The sequence below is a fragment of the Leptodactylus fuscus genome, chromosome 9 (genome assembly GCF_031893055.1).
Source record: "Leptodactylus fuscus isolate aLepFus1 chromosome 9, aLepFus1.hap2, whole genome shotgun sequence".
Lineage (NCBI taxonomy): Eukaryota > Metazoa > Chordata > Amphibia > Anura > Leptodactylidae > Leptodactylus > Leptodactylus fuscus.
Window position 1 is genome coordinate 71,003,679 of NC_134273.1, and position 21,782 is coordinate 71,025,460.

The 21,782-nt window shown below is 45.4% G+C and overlaps 1 protein-coding gene across 1 annotated transcript in view; it reads right to left on the reverse strand.

Annotated features, from left to right (window-relative positions):
* Positions 1 to 21,782, reverse strand: part of BCAR3 (BCAR3 adaptor protein, NSP family member) — a 72,773-nt gene that overhangs the window by 44,770 nt on the left and 6,221 nt on the right. Inside the window, exon 2 of the mRNA XM_075286554.1 lies at positions 9,558 to 9,886. Coding sequence (XP_075142655.1) covers positions 9,558 to 9,877 — 320 coding nt within the window. The 5' untranslated portion in view covers positions 9,878 to 9,886. The remainder of the gene's footprint in view (positions 1 to 9,557; positions 9,887 to 21,782) is intronic.

The window sequence follows — 21,782 nt, forward strand, 5'->3', positions numbered from 1 at the left end:
ATTTACATCAACGGCTACCGCATGAATGAATAGGCCAAATCTGCAGCTGTTCTATGTTGCTGGTGTTGGAGTCAGTTACAACGGACCGTGGAAAACATTAATAATTACCATGGAAGTGTTGATTCACTTAAAGGAAAACTACACCCATAAAATAAAAGGAGATGAAGTAGCTGGAAATATACTAGCCATAAAAGAATGACCCCAAGTCATTGAAGTGGCTGTGGAAGGAGTTGCCCCATCACATGCAAAAATCTAAAGGACTATTCCAGTTGAATTAAAGGGGTTGTCCTGGTTTTAAATGGTGATGACCTATTCCTAGATTACGTCTTCAATATCGGATCAGTTAGGACCCAACCACTCATCACCCCTACCAAACAGCAGCAACTGATGTCAGAACTACTCAGTTCAGTTTGTGCTCCCTACCTGACTTAAAGGGGCTCTATCATTAGATTTACTGGTGTTTAGATAAACAGGCTCTTCAGGTGCCGCTAATTGTTTTTGCCCCCCCCCCCCGTTTTTCTGAATTACCATTAAAATGCATATGCAAATCCGGCCTACCGTGTATGGTGGGCGTTCTGTGCACCCCCCACATCATAGCTTGTTCACACCCTCCTCTCTTCTTTGACGTCCTCCTCCTTGCAATTCACCGCCTCCAGCCCGGTGGTTTTGATCAAAATCTCACGCATGCACAGTAGCGTCCCCTCCGGAGCGCTAATGCGCACGTTCCGATGCGATTTTTCTGTAGAGAACATCGGCGACTGTACTGCGCATGCGCAGCACGCTTACGTAGTTCTCAGGGGAACTGAGCAGTTTTCTACACAAAATTGGCGCTGGAGTGTGCGCAGTAGTGCATGTGCGAGATTTCGATTGAGGCCGCCGGGCTGGAGGCGGTGAATCGCAAGGAGGAGGACGTCAAAGAAGAGAGGAGGGCGTGAACAAGCTATGACGTGGGGGTGCACGGTAGGACTGACTTGCATATACATTTTTACGGTAATTCAGAAAAAGGGGGGGGGGGCAAAAATGATTAGCAGCATCTGAATAGCCCTTTTAAAAGGCATACGTTTATCTAAAAACCGGAAAATCTAATGATAGAGCCCCTTTAAGTTTCTGGGACTGGAGACAAGTTCCACAATCAGCCATATTATCTATCAAGCATCTGTTTGTCAATCCAAAGGCCCTTGTTGGCCCTCTCTCCGCTATCCATAGAATTGGCCTAAACCTATCCCAATTGCTGATACACCTGAATCCATCCCACAACAGGTATGTGAAGAATCAGCATAGATGCTTTATGCAGAAATCCGCAGTGAGAAACTCCTCAACGTCTCAGGTTGTACAAAGTAGAGGCACGACACTGATACAGGTGTGTGGGGTGTGTGACAGTGTCATCAATCACCCTGACTGCGGCTCCGACCCCAAGGCTATTCCATAAGAAACCAACATGTATAAACTAGGTACCCTGCGGGCACACCCAATGCAGGAGGCCCTTGATATAGTTCAACAATAGTTTGATAAATATATTAACTGTCACCTCTGCCAACATGCTAGCTTTATGTAATTGTATATCCGTAACAATACTGGGGCTTGTCAGACAGGGATTAAATGGCTGAAAACTATCTTAGACAGGCTCACAATAGGTCAATAACATAATAGTACTCACCAATGACCAGACAATCTTGTTCCAACATTGGGCTCCATTGCCTGTTCTTGTAACAACACAGAGGAAACACCAGCTCAGCCAATTACTGTCTGCAATGGTGATTGGCGCCATCCAGTGATTGGCTGAATGGGTCAAGATGGGACCAGAAAGCAGAGACCAGCGGGAACATGGTAGGGCCAGAACAGGAAACAACGCTTCAAAAATTTTATTTTATGGGGAATTTAAGTATTTTATAAAACAGACATTGAGAATTCTAAAAAAAAAAAGTCCTTTCAATAGGCTAAAAACAAGGAATTTGGTGCTCAATGGTGATAGGAAAGCACGAGGAAACTGACTTCTCCAACTAAGATTCCAGTAAAAAGCAATATACTTTGCATCGTGTGACATAAGTGCATGGGAAAGGAGTAATGAGTAAGGCCATATTCACACCACATGGTTCCCATCTGGGAATCTGGCAGCACGTTACATTTGTAAACAGAGGATGTGCGATCAGCAAATGCAAACTACTATATCAGGTCATACCCAAATATTAGCAAGGGCTGCTTCATGTAAATGCAACCAAAGAGCAGGAATGAACTTTCCTGGGAGTGTCCACTTCTGATCACTGCCCTGGTTATCGGCCCATGTACAAGTTCTCTAAGGCCAGGTTCACACGGCGGAGGCCGCCTCAGGTTCCAGTCCAAAATACAAGTAGCTGCGACTGGATGCCGGTGCAGTGCACCAGCATCCAGTCGCACACTCCGCTCTGGATTAGTCCCACATGAATGGACCTAGTCGGGAGGGAGTGTCTTCAAGTGGATGTCGCGAGGCAAATCCGCCTGAAAGAACGAGCACATCGCTTCTTTTTCCCAGGAGATGGAAAGAAGAAATGACCGATTCCCATTGATTTCAATGGAAGCCGTCTTTTTGGTCAGGATTTTGAAGCCTCAAAATCCTGACCAGAAAACTCTGTGTGAACTTACCCTAAAAGGGTCCAATCACTCAAAGTTTTTTGGCACTAATTTTGACACTGAACTCGTGTCAGAATCCACATGGAAAAAAAGCCTCCCATTGACTTCAATGGGTTCCTTTTTCCGCTAGGTACCCATTGAAGTCAATGGGAGGCTTTTTTTTACACGTGGATTCTGACGCGGATTCAGCGTCAGAATCAGCGCCAAAAAACTCAGTGTCAATGGACTCTAAGGCTAAGGCCTCACATAGCAAGCCACAGCTGAAAGCCGCTGCGCAAAAGACCGCGACGGAAACGCACTGGATTTTTTTCCACAGCAATTTTCACCTCTCCATAGAGGATTCCTCTGCAGACTTTCTGCTTTTATGATACCTATACGGAAAACACTAGTGTTTCCATCGGTAGAATTGACATGCTGTGATTTACAAAGACATGACAGCATTTCCTCTGCAGATACTTTTCTTCAATGTATGGACGCCGGTACCGTGTTTTTTGCCATTGCGTTTCTACCTGGGCCAAAACGCTGAGTTTTACACAATGTGGCCCAAAGGAGTCCTCAAAGGGGGTCTGTGTCCACTTATATCCCCCAAGGTTTTTAGGTGACAATCCAAGGGCTTGATTCATCCCATCCCTTGCATGTTCTCTGCTAGTTAGCCATGCTATGGAGTCTGGCAGACTGACATTCATTGTAATAGCAAAGCCAGCCGCCCATCGCATTGTACATTATATGAATGGTGGTGAGGGCAAACATGCTTGAATAGCTGCAGAAGAAACCCACACACTACTCACTGGTTAGGTATTCCAAACCTGAAGTATGTTGGATTAAGAAAACCTGGATTTCCTTGTACAAATATACTCTAGGACGCTTGAATAACTCCACGATAACTAGTCAATGCTTCCATTGCTAGCGCAGTATGTAATAAGCTCATGTGAATTTCAACAGCCTGAAGGACTTTATCAACATATTTTTGAAGAAATCCCACATTCCACCTGCCGGGAACGTCATGACTCAACCACCTTTCATATTTCTCGAAAATATGTCCATATATATTTATAACGCTTGACATGGATTTGGTGATAGACGGTGGAGTGTGTCAGAGAAAACATCTGGAGGGTTTCCATCTGCCTCACTTCCTTCTCCTGTGGATTTTATTACAAATTGGGTAATATCGGTTGAGGTCAGACAGAGGGACTCCTGTTCTGCCTAACAGTACTGTGTCAGTCTAATTTATCATATTCCATGCTTGTGCGATATATATACATTACTGTACGACCACCTCATGGTATCCAGTGATGGACTATCAGTAGGGTCAAACCAATCTTGAGATTTCAGGATCGATTTTAAAATCTGATTTCCGATCATTTTGCAGCCGATCGTGAAATTTGCTCGATCGCCGATCGGGATCCGATCTTTCCCGATCCCGATTGCTCAACCCTAGTCAATGCTTCTCTATGGGAAAAATCACTTTTAGGGTTGAGCTGATCTTGAGATTTCAAAGTCCGATTTCCGATCATTTTCCAGCCGATCCCAATCACGAAATTTGCTCGATCGCCAATCCTGATTCGATCTTTTCTGAACCCGATCGCTCAACCCTATCAGATATAAAGATACCTAGTGAGCTGATTACATGAGCACCATAAAGCTGCAGTGTGTTGTAGAACTGACTATAGTCAGATATATACAAGATAAACATCATCCTGCACATTTTATGGGACTGACTGGCAATATTATAGGTCCCCCGATTGTTCCATAAAAAGTATGTTGAATTTCAACGTGCTTGATGCTTTGTTGTAGTAGGGTCTGGCAGACTTATTATCCCTATCTCCCGCAGGAATAAACATTCAAGCTCGGCCTTATGTGCAAGTTTATGATGAAGTGAGAAGCACCAAAGTAGCTATTGGGTAGAGACACACTCTCCTAATCCGCCCACACTCTCCTAACCTGGGAGGCGGGGACAGTGAGGCGAAGAAGAACGAGAACACCGGGCACCGGACCAGCCATCTCTGCAGGTAAGTGGACACCAGGGGGGACTAAGTAGCCAGAGGATTAAAAAATAAATCCTCTGGCTACTTAATGATTAAAAGAAATCACTACATAGCGTGGATTCTAACAATTAAAGCGTTCAATTGTTAGATTCCATGCTGTATAGTGAATAGGGATCGAGATCGGGTTTGAATAAAAATGATTGGAAATCGGATTTCAAAATCGATCCTGAAAAGTCAAGATCGGCTCAACCCTACATATGACCTTACTTTCAAGGATCTGTGTGGAGGCAGAGTTGTAAAGTATGGAGTGGGTCCTATTCATTTCTATGGCTCAGTCCTGTAGAAACCATAGACTCTATATGAATGCCATTTGTTCCGTTTATGACAGACCGATACACAACTGGGGTCATGTGAATGGGACCTAAGGGCTAGTTCACACGGGGCAAAATGGTCAGGATTTTGATGCGGAGTCCGCATCAAAATCTTGCCGCCTCCCATTGAAATCAATGGGAGCCGGTCACTTCCTTTTCTGTGAGCAGTTTGTTCCTGCTCAGCGAGCTGCCCTTCCTTCAGGCGGGTTCCACGGCTGATTCACCTGCGGCGTCCGCCTTGCGACACCACCTCCAGACTAGGCTATTTTTGCCAATATACTACTTATCTCCACTTAATCTGCTACTTGAAGGTAACTCCAGGGTTAAAGGAACATAGATTTGAGTCACAAAAAGCCCATTTGACTCTATTCTATTTTAGGGAATAAATGTGATTGCATAGTTCCTCTTTTCTGAGGGCAATGAATTCATTCCACGTGAATCACCGACTGTAGACGGTGCAGGACATGGGACGGCTTCACACAGGGCTGCTCATTCTTTGTCTTCCGATACTTGGCATGAGACTTGGCATATCTGAAGTAGATGAGTACTCCTTGTAATGATGCCTGGTAATTTGGGATACGCTATGAAGATGAACTTTTTGTACCAGGAATCTTCAAGTGTGCAAGTTTATAGGAATGTGATGGCGTTCAGCCACTCGAAAGTCATGGGAATGTCATGACCATCAACCACTCAATGTCACCAACAAAGTTACTCATGTGCCAGGCTTTATAGTATATTAATCTCCTACATACCATTGTATATAGCATTGTACATATGCTTCTCACCATGAGAATATAAAGTGGGCACAGGGACAGACTGTTTTTTTTTTAATGGCGTGGCATCCATAATGAGAGCTGTGCCAAGTCATTCACGGTCTCACAAGGCTTTGTTTATAGATTGCTGATGTCAGATGAAGTACAATGTAACCAAATGACTGTTTTATGAGAGCCTATTGTCTTTGTGCAGCTTCCATGCTGCTGATGTCATGCACATTGCAGATCTCTGAAAGTCCTTCAAAGTGCCAAAGAAACTTCAGAAACCATGACAGAACAGTGGATTGGCGGTGCTGGCCTCTGCTGAAGCTGCAAACTGCAGAATATGAACTATGTGCTAAAAATGTATTGTGCAAGAGACTTGTTCTAAGAGTTATAGAAGTAATAAATCCATGTGCTATAGACTATAAACAAGGAGGATGAAGAGTTGGCTGCCTTGAAAGAAGTCAGGACTGTGTCACTGTCACGTACGACTTCTCGTTCTTGTAGGACTGGACCCGGCAATGTCAGTTCTGCAGACACAGTTGATGCAGCTGTCTGGCGTGTATGGACTTCATATTAAAGTATCCAAAGCTCAGTTTCACCAAAATCCTGTTTATATTACTAGTGGAAGAAATGATTTCCCCATCTCAGCCGCTAGTTCCTATCCATGGGAAGGGTTTAGGTCGCAGATTGCTTGGGGTCTGAAGCTGGCACCCTCAGCAATCACAAGCCTTGGCCTGGAGAGTGTAATGTGGGCACTACACTGTCTACCAATAAGTATTTGGACATCCATGCAAAGGAAGATATCTGTGGTCGTGATGTACATCACGCCTTGGTCCCAGTGCATGGTAAACTCAATGCCGAAGCCTATTGCATTATTTTAGATAACAGTGTGCTTCCCTACATTATGGTGGTTCTATGGGTCAGACCAATGTCACTTCCAGGATGACAATGCCAGCTGTTATGTAGTGAGGTCTACCATGGCTTGGTACAGTGACAATCAGGTTAACCGACCGGACTGTCCTGCCCAGAGCCCAGACCTGAACCCAATCGAGCACCTCTGGGACTAAGAGGTGCAGCAGCCATCCAAAATCGGTGAAAGAACTTACCTGTCTTCTCCAAGCCGAATGGAATAAAACACCACTAGCCGTGATACAAGGACTTGTGGAAAGCCCCGGAGGGTTGAAGCTCTACCAACTACTGAATATGAATAAATGTTATTTTTCTATTCTACCACAGGTGTCCAAATACTTACTGGTGGACAGTGTATATGACAAGTGAAGGCGGCAAATAGATCTGTTCCCAATAATTTTGTAGCCTCAGCTGCATAGGGAAACCTGGCTAAGCTTTATTAAGGTTAATGGGGACCCAATGACTAGAGATGAGCGAACACTGTTCAGATCAGCTGATCTGAACAGCACACTCCCATAGAAATGAATGGAAGCACCTGTGACGCTGACTTTGCCGGCGGCCGGCCGACGTCACAGGTGCTTCCATTCATTTCTATGGGAGCGTGCTGTTCGGATCGGCTGATCCGAACAGTGTTCGCTCATCTCTACCAATGACCACTTTCGCTCCTAAAATCCACATGAGCAATATCAAAGCATTTCCATTTGGGCACCTCTCCCATTCCCTCCTCATTAGCCCTAGACTGACCCAGGACTACCTAGTATTTCTATGATGTTAGTAACACTCTCCGGATCTTGGAACATCTACTGAAATATGTCATCTCTACCATCACTGCTCACAATGGAACTGGCCAGAACTGCCTTGTGTTATGTTGTAGTCGCCTGGTCATTGCACTTGGACTAAACAAGACCTTCAGAACTTTCCACTGCAGGGTTCACATTCTTTCTGGTTGACCCTCTTTTACCTTTTAGTTATAGGACATAATTATGGTGTAGCAGCACGCTCCAGTTGCCGTGTACAGATAACATCTGGTATTTTCAGCTTCTGGTCACAGACCGAATCTACGGTGTAATAAATGTACAAACTAGACTGAACAGGCAGAGAGAGCCGCACTTTGCCTGTATTACAGAGTAGCAGTCTACAAGGCGTTTACCCATTTGTCCTAAGCCTATAACTCTAATACACCCTTTGTTTTCTAGAAACTTGTACAAAGAGGTTTCTATCTGTGTAGCAGTGATTGAAAAGTTCTGACAACTGAGTAAAGGCTTGTAAAAATACTTTGGGACACACTCAGCTTCTGCATTGTGCCGATCATGTCTCCCAAATATTTGCTCTAAGCATTTGCTTAAAAGAGCCCTATAGTGCTATCTGACTATAGAAGAGAATACATAGGCTACAATAAGGCTCTAGTCACATCTGCGATGGAGGCCCGGATAGCAAACTCCATTACAAAGAAAAAGTGCAACGCAGCATTATCTTGTCTGGTAAGGGGGCTTACACACTAGCGTCGGTGTCCGATGCTAATGTCCACTGAAGATTTTAGTATCGGACATTAGCTGCGTCCGTTCACAATTTGCATTGTTTTAAATGGGACATCATGTAGTGTCCTTTAGTGTCCTTGGCTGTCCTTAAGTGTCCGTTTGCAAAGATGTCTGATTTTTCAAGCGGACAGCAAAATTGTACGTGTAGGATTTTGCTGTCCGCTTGAAAAATCGGACATCTTAAGGACACTACATGAAGTCCCATTTAAAACAATGCAAATTGTGAACGGACGCAGCTAGTGTCCGATGCTAAAATCTTCCGCGGACATTAACATCGGACACTAGCTGTTGGACACCGACGCTAGTGTGAACCCTGCTTAAAGAGGACCTTTCACCATATCCAGGCACAGGCAGTGTTATATACTGCCGGAAAGCTGACAGTGCGCTGAATTTAGCGCACTGTCGGCTTTCCCGATCTGTGCCCGGTGTACAGAGCTTACGGCCCGGTACCGTAGCTCTTCTATGGTCAGAAGAGCGTTTCTGACCATTAGCCAGGGATGCCCTTCTGCCTCGCGGCGCCTATCGCGCTGTGCTGTGGAGCGGGGAGGAACGCCCCCTCCCTCTCCTGATAATGCTAGTCTATGGACGAGCGCTGTGAGCAGAGGGAGGGGGCGTTCCTCCCCACTCCACAGCACAGCGTGATAGGCGCCGCAAGGCAGAAGGACGTTCCTGGCTAATGGTCAGAAACGCCCTTCTGACCATTGAAGAGCTACGGTACCGGACCGTAAGCTCTTCATACCGGGCACAGATCGGGAAAGCCGACAGTGCGCTGAACTCAGCGCACTGTCAGCTTTCTGGCAGTATATAGAACTGCCTGTGCCTGGATATGGTGAAAGGTCCTCTTTAACATGTCGGACAATATGGCAGTCAGTGGGGTCTGTTGGGTGTCGTCGTTGTCCATCATGTAAAACATCTAACACTTGGCATAGCAGCATATGGACAGATCAACAATAGGTATGGTATATGTTTTTGCCCTAAACCACAACTAGAAACTTTTTAGAACTAATATGACCATTTGGTTTTAGTTGAAAAATAATGATAATGGTGGGAAGACACCCCAGAAACCCAATCGTTCAGCTGTTCTCAGCATCTGATACACAAGAATGGAACAGGAAGCAGACAGCTCCGTTCTTTGTGTAGTGGCCAGACCAGGTACTGCAGATCAGCTATTTATTTGATTCAGGGTTAAGCTGCAGTGACTCAGTTCAGCCACTACACAGAGAACGGAGCTGTCTGCTTCCTGCTCCTATCTCTGAGTATCTGATCAGGGTGCCGAGGTGTTCATTCCACAATCTGATATTGTTGACCTATAATCAGCATTTTTAGCCTGGAAAACCTTATTATTTCCATGCAACAAGTTATAAAACAGTTTCAAGTTTTCTGCATTACCTTGTAGGATACATTGCCGTTCTCCTGTCCTGAAATGGATATTCCTCTATTATATCCTGCATTTTAGAGGTAGGTTGCCTGTGTGACTTGAAGTGTGGCAAGGTTCCCATGTGGCTGAACATGTCACTGGATCTAATGGGAGTCCTGTCCTTCTTTTTACGTGGTAATGTGCCATGGATACATACATCCTGAAACGAATCAGCCCGACGCTCAGCAAGGGGGGATTTGCTGCTTAGAAGATCCATTGAGGCCGCCAGTGGGAAAGGATGGTTCGTTTGTACGTTTCTAGGGTAACTGGCAAATTTCCCGGCAGCCATCATTCTTCAGTCCTGACAAAAAAAAAAGAAGGAACAGAGTAGTTTTCAGAACTGCTGAGACAAAAAGACACAGAATTCTCCATTTTCAAGAGGCCTAGCAAATGCCATGTCAGGTGAATGAAAGGAAGGACATTTCCCTTTACAGAGTGGTCTCTTGTGCTCGCCACAGAATGTGAGACACTTTCCCATTCACGGAGCCTCTGTTCTCCAATGTGACTTTGGCTTCTTTCCATCACCGTCTCAGCTACTCCTTGACAAGCCTTTCGTGCTTTTACGACTGGGTTTTGTTACCGGGGTTGACTGATTATGTAATTGTGGCTTTAGATCTGTGACCTCGAAAGCAATTTGCTAAAACTGAACACTTCCGAACAAAATAAATACTCACTTTCCCCTTTTTCCTTGACGTTTTTCTGACCTGAATACATAGTAATCTGCATATGGCGGTCAGGAGTGCCAAGTAAAGCAGATTCAGAGGCTACAGGAAAACATTCTAGTTTTCATTGCAACTGGTGCATGCTACATTACACGGAAGCATCTCATATCTTAGGATTTACCTAACGTTTCATCCCACCGTATACAAGGGCTACATGGTCACATGATCAAAGATTGCAGTGTCACCATATGACTCCTTCATTAATACGAGTGAATGGAGTCACTGTGACCCTGAGTGTCAATGCTCACTGAGTTTTTGGACGCGGATTCTGACGCAGAATCCACATTGACCCTTAGGGTGCAGCGACATCTAATAATTAGGGTTGAGCCGATCTTGACTTTTCAGGATCGATTTTAAAATCCAATTTCCGATCACTTTTCATTCGAACCCGATCTCGATCCCAATTCCGATCCCAATGCAAGTCAATGGGATATTTTTCTAAATCGGAGATCGGATTTTAAAAGCAATCCTACCCCCTGGTGTCCACTTACCTCCAGAGATGGCTGGTCCTGTGCCCCGTGCCTTCATTCTTCGCCTCGCTGCCGCTCCACGCTGCTCTTCTCTCTTCGCTGCCCCCTCCCTGCCAGGCTAGGAGAATGTGGGCGGGTTAGGAGAGTGTGGGCGGGTACTGGGAGGGGAGACGTCACGTCTCCGCACCCTGTACCCGCCCACACTCTAAGCCACAAGCCCCGCCTACCTAGCGCTTTAAACACTAACCTGGGAGGCGGGGCAGCGAGGCAAGAAGAAGGAGGGCACCGGAGCAGCCATCTCTAGAGGTAAGTAGCTGCTAGAGATTTAGTTTAGCCTTCCATTCGAATGAATGAAGGCAGCCGGCGCGCAGGGGGTTAAGGCTGTGTGTCAGCTGCTTCCATTCATTCCTATGGAACTGCTGCGGAGCCTTCACACTGAATATACATTGTATACTCAGTGTGAAGGCTAAGCAATGCATTATGGGAAAAATCACCAATCTCGATCCCACATAAAAAGATCATGTTCGGAATTCCAATGGCGATCGTGAAATTTTCTTGATCGCCGCTAGGAATCCGATCTTTTCCGAACACGATTGCTCAACCCTACTAATAATAAAAAGATCAAGCATTGAAGGGTTTTCTTGCAACTAGAAGTTGCAGTCACATTGAATGTAGGGGCCCCATCGTGTTCTGTAACATGGCATCATTTTTGTCTTGTTAGCAGTGTTCTTCTAAATTTCAGAAAACCCAATGCCCCAGCCCCCAGCACAAGACTGAGATCACACATTGAGTTTTTTGTTGCAAGTTTTTCTGTTTTGTTCATTTTTTCAGCCTACAATGACTTTAAAACAAATGGGAAATAGAATAGCAGCGCTCACATCTCTCCATTCTGCCAAATCCACAAAGTTTGCAACAGAAAACTCAGCTTTTCCACAACGTGAGGCCTCAACTGAAACTTGAATTCATCATAGTGTTGCACGCTGAGTGATACATTTGGTGCATTTTGGTAAAGTTAGGCGCTTTTTGCTTTTTTTTGGCTTCAGTTTGTTTCTTTGCACCAGAAAACTTTTGGTGCAAATCAATAACAAACTGGTGTAAACTGATTTGCACCACAAAGGAGAACCGGGCACTGGAATTCTGGCACAAGGACCATAGAAATTGTGGACCAGATTAAAGACACATGGTGATAAAATTCATATAATATATTATGGATTGCATTCTAGAAATATATAGCAGTCTATAATATAATATCTTTGTACAACTTGGTAGATAGATAAAGCCAGCACCCGTCTATTATTTCGCTGACCCCCTCCCACATATTCTAAGAACATGAAGTGTGCCAGGCTGCACTGTGTAAATATTTAGTATCTCCTATTTGATAAGTGATGAGGTGCTCGGCGTCTGTCGGTACCTTCCTCTATACCCATGTGCTGATGGCCGTTACTATGGAGCTCGCTATTACTTCCATATAAACCGAGGAATGATGTCAGAACATCAAAACCCCATTGTCTAGCAATCTTCGCTACCATCTAGAAAGGAACACACAATCGCAGAATGTCAAACATTACGTTTGTCTGTATACAAGGAGATAAAAGGACTGTGTTGAAGCAGCACACAAAAAAGTAAAGAATAGTTGTTGGTTCGGATCAGTCATAGACTGAACTAAACACACAGAAATTCTCATCGAAAAACGGAACACATAAGATATCCATTAAGCGTCCATTAGAGAACTCACACATCTGCCCATAAAGTGGAGGAGATGAGTATACACCAGGGGTAAAGATATCAAGAACCTCACAAAAGCAGACATTGGTGGATTGACCCACTGACCCACCAAAATCTAATATGAAAGGATAACATAACATGGCAACCATGGAATGGCCCAATTTGGACATTTTTTAAAGATCTGGAACAAAAAAGACGTGGGCCAACTAAGCCACACCTGACATATATGATACATCGAACTAGAGGAAAGTCAATTATAGCAAAAGTACCAGATGAAATATCGAGCACAAACATGCAGCTATGGTGCGGAGCTTGTTGTCTGGCTATATCTTTATGGCTGGCTTCATACAGGGAAAGTCTGTGAGATATGGACTGAATGTTAGCTATATTTCCTGGACCCAGACTTCCAGTATTAAGGAGTCCCTGACCCCCTTGGTTTTACTGTCCTGTATTATAATCATGTTTTTAGAGATGCAAGAAAGCAAAAATGGGAGTCCAAATCTTGGCTCAGGGTTCGATCCAAGAAATGCGGCCAACAAATGGTCTGTATATCACGGAGCAAACCTGCCCCATCTAAAATTGCCTTTAAAGGGTGAGCACACAAGATGGTGAGCTGGATGAATCCACATTGTGTCTGAAGCCCTGTTCACCTTGGTTAATGGCTGGTGTTGTTGGATGCCATGGGTGGACAGGACTTCAGACACAACATGGATGTGGATGGCGCCCTATCATGTGTGCTCACCCTTAAGCCACATACGAGATGTAACTCTACGAGCAGCACATGGCTACAAGGTGCTGTACATTGGCCAGCGTAATGGGCTTTATTGGCCAGACTCTTCCTACCTGATCAGCGGACAATATAATTTACTTTACTAGTTTTTATCACTACAAATTTGCTATTGTATTTTTTTTAGGACCTCACTGAAGAGATTCATCACATATAACTTGGAAAATGAAGTGTTGAGCGTTTCATATGCAATTTTCAGGAAATCTTTAGGAACATTTATGGGAACAGTAGAAAGTACATGTCATTCTTCACCTCTAACAGCGGCTTATATTAAAACATGAAGACACTGCTTTGGCCATGTATGTGCTGTAGATCATCACTGACATACGAGTGATAAGAGCCCATAATGTGCTGCTATGGTTTACACTATAAAGAATGGATGTTATCAGGCCATACACACTTTGTTTGTTTGGGAGTGGGAGTAAATCCAGCAGACCCCTCTGAGTATGAACTGCTGTCCTGCACAGCTGTGCACTCCCAAAAATGAGGCGGAAAGTGTGCAGCTGTCACAGCTACATGAATAATGTACTTTCACATTCAAGCACGCTCCTCCAAACCAAGATTCCTGGAATTTTACAGCAGGTTAGCAATTCTGCATAGGGTTGTTGTGTCCTTACACTGAACAGTAACCGCTCCAGGACACACAAAGTTGTAACTGTAAGTCAAGATTCACCTTTGTAGATGGAGTTGCACAAGTAATTTCCAAAAATTTCAGTTAGGAGTGGAATAAATGCAGCAAAGTAAGAATGCAGAGAGTAAAAGGGAAATCTAAATCCATTCAATATCTGATGCGACTGCTATTGGGAGGAGGAGTCCTGGAAGTGATAATACGGTCCCCGCAGAGCCCTAGTCTCAACATCTTCCAGTCTGTCTGGGATGACGTGAAGAGACAGAAGGATTGGGCCAAGCCTACATCTACAGAAGATCTGGGCTTAGTTCTCCAAGATGGCGAGAACAACCTCCCTACTGAGCTCCTTCAAAAACGGTCTGCAAGTACCAAGAACTACTGATGGAAGACAAAGAACAAAGGTCACATCAAACATTGATGGGATTTAGATTTCTCTCTTGTTTATTCACTTCTAATAACTAATAACACTTCTATTTTTGCATTCTTACCTTGCAATATTTTTTCTAAACTTCCCCGCAACTTGTACACAATGCGGTATATACATACACTAGTCAAGTAGGTAACCTTCTATAATGTTGGTTGCATGTTCCCAGAGTAAGGATGCTAAATGATCAGCTATAACATGGAAACTGATGAAGTGAAGAACATGAATATATGAATGACTTTGGACCATGTCAAGCTATAGGATATAACAGGTAGTTATTCAGTTTTTAGATGTTGGTATGAAGGAAGCAGGTACAATGGGCAAGTGTAAGAATCTAAGATATTTTGACCAGGTCCAAACTGGGATGGTTAGATATTTGACACACTGACAGACACACACATACAGACACACACACACACACACTCTCCACCCTGCATCTCACATCCCACCCCCCTCTCAGTATCTTAGGACACACACCACATGTCTCCATCTTCTTGCACTGTCCTGCCGGCACTAAGACACGCCTCCCTAGTCAAGCTATGCGGGCCGGACTTAATCAGTCAGAGGGCCGGATATGGCCCAGGGGCTGTACATTGCCCAGGTCTGCTTTAGACTAAAAGGAACTGCTGTCAAGATCTTGGTGCCAGATACCCCATGACACCCTTCAGAAATCTTGTTTGTGTCCATGTCTTGATGGGTCAGAAGGATGCTGTCCAGGGTGAGCGCCACACTGGAGAATAACACCCATCCCATGTATGAGACCGTGATAGCACTGCGCAGTACTGACAGTGACCGACTGCTTCACCCCAAGTGTGAGAAGGATCTATTGGAGATCCTTCCTCCCAACCACGGCCAGGCTGTATAATCAACATCAGGCTAAGCAAAGATCACTCCACACAGAGAACTAAATGATCCTGAGCCCTTCTTTTTCTTCTTAGTTGCTATGACTCCTAGCATCTTTCCTATCTGTTATGGGCTTGTATGTGTTCTTTATTGTAATATATTACTGTATTATCTATGCTGCTGTAACACACTGAATTTCCCTAAGGATTATTTTAGTAAGAATCCCACAGTGTAATGTCTCGCGCTCATTTCTATTTGTGTGTATGACAAGTGTTGACATGTATCATGTGTAAGGGAAGTCCAGTGAATAGAATAAGCAGAGATATAGATGAGTAGATCTACTAAGAAAACAAATGGCAGAAGAACATATGTAGGGGTTTGAAGGCCTCCCTGTTTTATCTTTAAAGAACTATCTTTATCAAGCTGATTTCCAGAAGCTTAGCAAATTCCTTTTCCTTCCTTGATAATCAGCCTATCTGATCGCAGTATCCTGCAGACTAAAGCAGACCCTGTCTATGGTGCTTGTTTAGTTACACCGAAAAGCTAAACCTTTCAAATCTTCTCATCCCTTCAAAGACAGGAAGAACAAATGCTGGTTACACTATTGCCTGTGAAGTGAGATGAAACAGGGGGCTGAGAAGCCAACACGTGCCCCTAGGACAACAATGCACAATTTGCCCGGCTGAGGTGACATGACCTTAGTACTGAAAGGAGTCCAAAATGCCTCCCAAACCTTATAGTGGAATGTAGGGGGCTTTAATAGGAGCCGAAATATTCCATTTAAGCCACAAATCAATGAAGCAATGCAGAGATGATAATTAGAGATGAGCGAACACTAAAATGTTCGAGGTTCGAAATTCGATTCGAACAGCCGCTCACTGTTCGAGTGTTCGAATGGGTTTCGAACCCCATTATAGTCTATGGGGAACATAAACTCGTTAAGGGGGAAACCCAAATTCGTGTCTGGAGGGTCACCAAGTCCACTATGACACCCCAGGAAATGATACCAACACCCTGGAATGACACTGGGACAGCAGGGGAAGCATGTCTGGGGGCATAAAAGTCACTTTATTTCATGGAAATCCCTGTCAGTTTGCGATTTTCGCAAGCTAACTTTTCCCCATAGAAATGCATTGGCCAGTGCTGATTGGCCAGAGTACGGAACTCGACCAATCAGCGCTGGCTCTGCTGGAGGAGGCGGAGTCTAAGATCGCTCCACACCAGTCTCCATTCAGGTCCGACCTTAGACTCCGCCTCCTCCGGCAGAGCCAGCGCTGATTGGCCGAAGGCTGGCCAATGCATTCCTATGCGAATGCAGACTTAGCAGTGCTGAGTCAGTTTTGCTCAACTACACATCTGATGCACACTCGGCACTGCTACATCAGATGTAGCAATCTGATGTAGCAGAGCCGAGGGTGCACTAGAACCCCTGTGCAAACTCAGTTCACGCTAATAGAATGCATTGGCCAGCGCTGATTGGCCAATGCATTCTATTAGCCCGATGAAGTAGAGCTGAATGTGTGTGCTAAGCACACTCATTCAGCACTGCTTCATCACGCCAATACAATGCATTAGCCAGTGCTGATTGGCCAGAGTACGGAATTCGGCCAATCAGCGCTGGCTCTGCTGGAGGAGGCGGAGTCTAAGGTCGGACCTGAATGGAGACTGGTGTGGAGCGATCTGATGAAGTAGAGCTGAATGTGTGTGCTAAGCACACACATTCAGCTCTACTTCATCGGGCTAATAGAATGCATTGGCCAGCGCTGATTGGCCAGAGTACGGAACTCGACCAATCAGCGCTGGCTCTGCTGGAGGAGGCGGAGTCTAAGATCGCTCCACACCAGTCTCCATTCAGGTCCGACCTTAGACTCCGCCTCCTCCAGCAGAGCCAGCACTGATTGGCCGAATTCCGTACTCTGGCCAATCAGCACTGGCTAATGCATTGTATTGGCGTGATGAAGCAGTGCTGAATGTGTGTGCTTAGCACACACATTCAGCTCTACTTCATCGGGCTAATAGAATGCATTGGCCAATCAGCGCTGGCCAATGCATTCTATTAGCGTGAACTGAGTTTGCACAGGGGTTCTAGTGCACCCTCGGCTCTGCTACATCAGATTGCTACATCTGATGTAGCAGTGCCGAGTGTGCATCAGATGTGTAGTTGAGCAAAACTGACTCAGCACTGCTAAGTCTCTGCATTCGCATAGGAATGCATTGGCCAGCCTTCGGCCAATCAGCGCTGGCTCTGCCGGAGGAGGCGGAGTCTAAGGTCGGACCTGAATGGAGACTGGTGTGGAGCGATCTTAGACTCCGCCTCCTCCAGCAGAGCCAGCGCTGATTGGTCGAGTTCCGTACTCTGGCCAATCAGCGCTGGCCAATGCATTCTATTAGCCCGATGAAGTAGAGCTGAATGTGTGTGCTTAGCACACACATTCAGCTCTACTTCATCAGGCTAATAGAATACATTGGCCAATCAGCGCTGGCCAATGCATTCTATTAGCTTGATGAAGCAGAGTGTGCACAAGGGTTCAAGCGCACCCTCGGCTCTGATGTAGCAGAGCTGAGGGTGCACAAGGGTTCAAGTGCACCCTCGGCTCTCCTACATCAGAGCCGAGGGTGCGCTTGAACCCTTGTGCAGCCTCGGCTCTGCTACATCAGAGCCGAGGGTGCGCTTGAACCCTTGTGCACACTCTGCTTCATCAAGCTAATAGAATGCATTGGCCAGCACTGATTGGCCAGAGTACGGAATTCGGCCAATCAGCGCTGGCCAATGCATCCCTATGGGAAAAAGTTTATCTCACAAAAATCACAATTACACACCCGATAGAGCCCCAAAAAGTTATTTTTAATAACATTCCCCCCTAAATAAAGGTTATCCCTAGCTATCCCTGCCTGTACAGCTATCCCTGTCTCATAGTCACAAAGTTCACATTCTCATATGACCCGGATTTGAAATCCACTATTCGTCTAAAATGGAGGTCACCTGATTTCGGCAGCCAATGACTTTTTCCAATTTTTTTCAATGCCCCCAGTGTCGTAGTTCCTGTCCCACCTCCCCTGCGCTGTTATTGGTGCAAAAAAGGCGCCAGGGAAGGTGGGAGGGGAATCGAATTTTGGCGCACTTTACCACGTGGTGTTCGATTCGATTCGAACATGGCGAACACCCTGATATCCGATCGAACATGTGTTCGATAGAACACTGTTCGCTCATCTCTAATGATAATCTTTCTACCAATATGGCAATAAGCCTGTAAGTGCACTGGAGGCGGGGCCTATTGACAGAAGTCCTCTGACTCTCCTCTAAAATCACTTCCTAGATATAAATTAAATTTTCAGCCTTTCTTTGCATCATTGACTGTCTATAGACAAAGCTGTCCCCGCCTCCAGTGCACTTGCAGTGTCTCCCCATTGCTTCATCAGTTTATGGCTACTAAAATATGTCTCTGCGCCTAATAAAAGGTCATTACAGTACATTATTATTGGTTCGGACCTTATGGACTCCCTTTAAAGGGGACCCCTACTCTACTTAGTTGCAACCTAATTTGGACCATAAGAACAGATCAACCGATACAGATGTCAACAACCTTATCTGTCGCAATGCTAAATTATTGGGATGGCGGTCTAAATTGGTGTATTCATCCTGATTGATATCTGAAGTGCCGGCTGTCAAATGAGAGCTATGATAGGGTCTGCGTTAAACATTTCTTTCTCCTTTAAAGGTCACATCTACAGGAGCCTCCTAGCTATGGCTACTAGGGTTGAGCGATCGCGATTCCGATCCCGATCTTTTTAGGCAGGATCGAGATCGGAGGTTATTTCCCACAATGCTTTGCTACTGGCCAAGCATTGTGGGAAAAGCTAACAATGTTAGCTAGCTAACATCTCTAGTAGCTAACACTTACCTGCACAGATCACTGCCGCTCCCCGCTGTTCTCGCTCCTCTTCTCGCCTTGCTGCCCCCGCCTCCCAGGTTAGTGTTACAGACCTAGGAAGAAGGCGGGGCTTGTGGCTTAGGAGAGTGTGGGCGGGTACTGGGAGGGGAGCACTCACGTCTCCCCGCCCACACTCTCCTAAGCCACAACCTCGCCTTCTTCCTAGGTCTGTAACACTAACCTGGGAGGTGGGGGCAGCAAGAAGAGGAGGGAGAACAGCGGGGAGCGGCAGCGATCTGTACAGGTAAGTGGACACCAGGGGGGACTAAGTAGCCAGAGGGGTTTTTTTTAATCACTACACAGCGTGGAGTCTAAAAATTAAATCATTCAGTTATTGGACTCCATGCTATGTAGTGAATAGGATCTTTAAAATCCGATCTTCGATTAGTAAAAAAAAATCCCATTGACTTGCGTTAGGATCGGAATCAAATGGAAAATGTTCAGAAATCCGATTTTAAAAACGATCCTGAAATCTCAAGATCGGCTCAACCCTAACGGCTACACATGGTACACAACTGTACAGCAGTATAGACAAGCATAGCTGCACATATAGATTTTTAGATGTGCACTGTTTATTCATAAATGTGGGGTACAATGTGTTGCAGTATTCTGTTGGCATTCCTAAGCCCCTGGCTCCACATTATTTGGACACACAGTATACATATATACTTTTGTAAGAAGCACTCAGTACATCACAAGGACATCCTCTGATGTTTCTCAGCACAACACTATAAGATAGTAAGTCCTTGAAGATTAAGCTATCTCTGTGTAGCAGCAGAAGAAGGTTTTGTTTTTCTGCCAGGGTTGTGAAGCATCCCCCATTCTTTACACTACTCTTTATATGTGATCCCTACTCACCTCTTTATGACATCTCACATTCCGACCACATCAGTTACACCATCCATCCTCTCCTCTAAACTGGTAGTGACAGAGGATAAACCCATTCTGGTCCCCTTTAACATATGCATGTTAACCTGCCAGCCGTATACTGAATGAGTTTGACCTTTGAGTAGTTGCGCAGTGACCTTTGCTTTGGTGGTTTATAAAGTGTTTCCAGCCAACATTCCAGGTCCTTGGGAATAGTAATAAGAGACCTACAGGTGAATCTTATTTTGCTATTACCCATGGACCTCAATAACTTTTCTAATGGAAAGTCGTTGACTTAAAAGGAAAACCACTTTTAGGGCATATGGATCAGCTGCTTGGAAATGCTGCCAGGTCTGGAACTACTGTATATAGTGTACGGAGCCACAAGCTGTCTACATTGCATAGTGTTCCAAGGTGTGCGACTACAGCTCAGCTCCCATTCACTTCAATAGGGGCTTATTTGCTGTAACCTGGCTTGGCCACTATACAATATACCCCTGCACAATGTGCCCCTGCACACTTTTTTAGCACCAGGCCTGAACAGCTAATGGGTGCAGCGGACAGGCCTAAAGAGAAATGACCTTTAAATGCAAGTTACAGTTTTACAGAATTCATCATGTCTGAAGCAAGAGCTGTAATCCATCATATCCTGCAACATATTGATATGAGCAGTGAGTGTAAACCGGAGACAGCACACCAGCATGCCATGGACATAGATACGGCCTACCAAGGTAGAGGGCCCCATTCTAAGCTTTACTCTGGGCCTATTGAATTCTGGAAAGAGCTCAGCATAACCCTCTGTTATGGGAATAGACATCACTATGTTACTCCAGAAACAAGGCCTAGGACCATATATTATACGGCACTGTGCACAGAATTTAGGCAGTTGTAAAAAAATGCTGCAAAGTTGTAGAATCCGCCAAAGAAACTGACAAAAATTGACAGAGAGAAAAGTCTTCCACGGAGGACTTGTCTCTCTGCCACTTTTAGTATGAAAATGCCAGCCAACCCGAGACCCCATTATAGTCAATGGGGTCCACTAGTGTCTGTGTGTGTCCGCAGTTCGGATCTCGTTGTTCGGGTCTCCACCATCTTGGAGGACTAAGCACAGATCTTCTGTGGATGTTACTTGCTCTAATCCTTCTGTCGCTTCATGTCATCCCAGACAGACTGGACAATGTTGAGATCAGGGCTCTCCAGGGGCCGTATCATCACTTGATGGCATTTAGATTTCGATTTTTTTCATTCACTTAATTTAACTGACAAAATCAACTATTAACACGTCCATACCTCCCAACCGTCCCTATTTCCGCGGGACAGTCACGATTTGGGTGACATGTCCCGCGGTCCCGGTTGGAGGGAGGTATGTCCAGAGGACGCAGATCTGAGTTGAACACATATGCGGCTGAAGCAAGGAGCTGACACAGGTCAGCTCCTTGCTTCGCCTCTGCGTGTCTCTCTCGCTGACACATGCGGCTGAAGGAAGGAGCTGACACAGGTCAGCTCCTCGCTTCGCCGCTGCGCGCCTCTCTCCCTGACACATATGCGGCTGAAGCGAGGAGCTGGTCTGTGTCAGCTCCTCGCTTCAGCCGCATATGTGTCAGCGAGACCGGCGGCAGCGGGGAAGTGAGGAGCTGGTATGTGTCAGCTCCTTCCTTCAGCCGCATGTGTCAGTGAGAGAGGCGGGCAGAGAGCGGCGAAGGAGAAGGTAAGTTTAATGTGGAGGTGGAACGTGAAACTGGGGGCAGATGAAGGAGAGGACAGCATGACACTGAGGGCAGAGATGGAGAGGACGATAT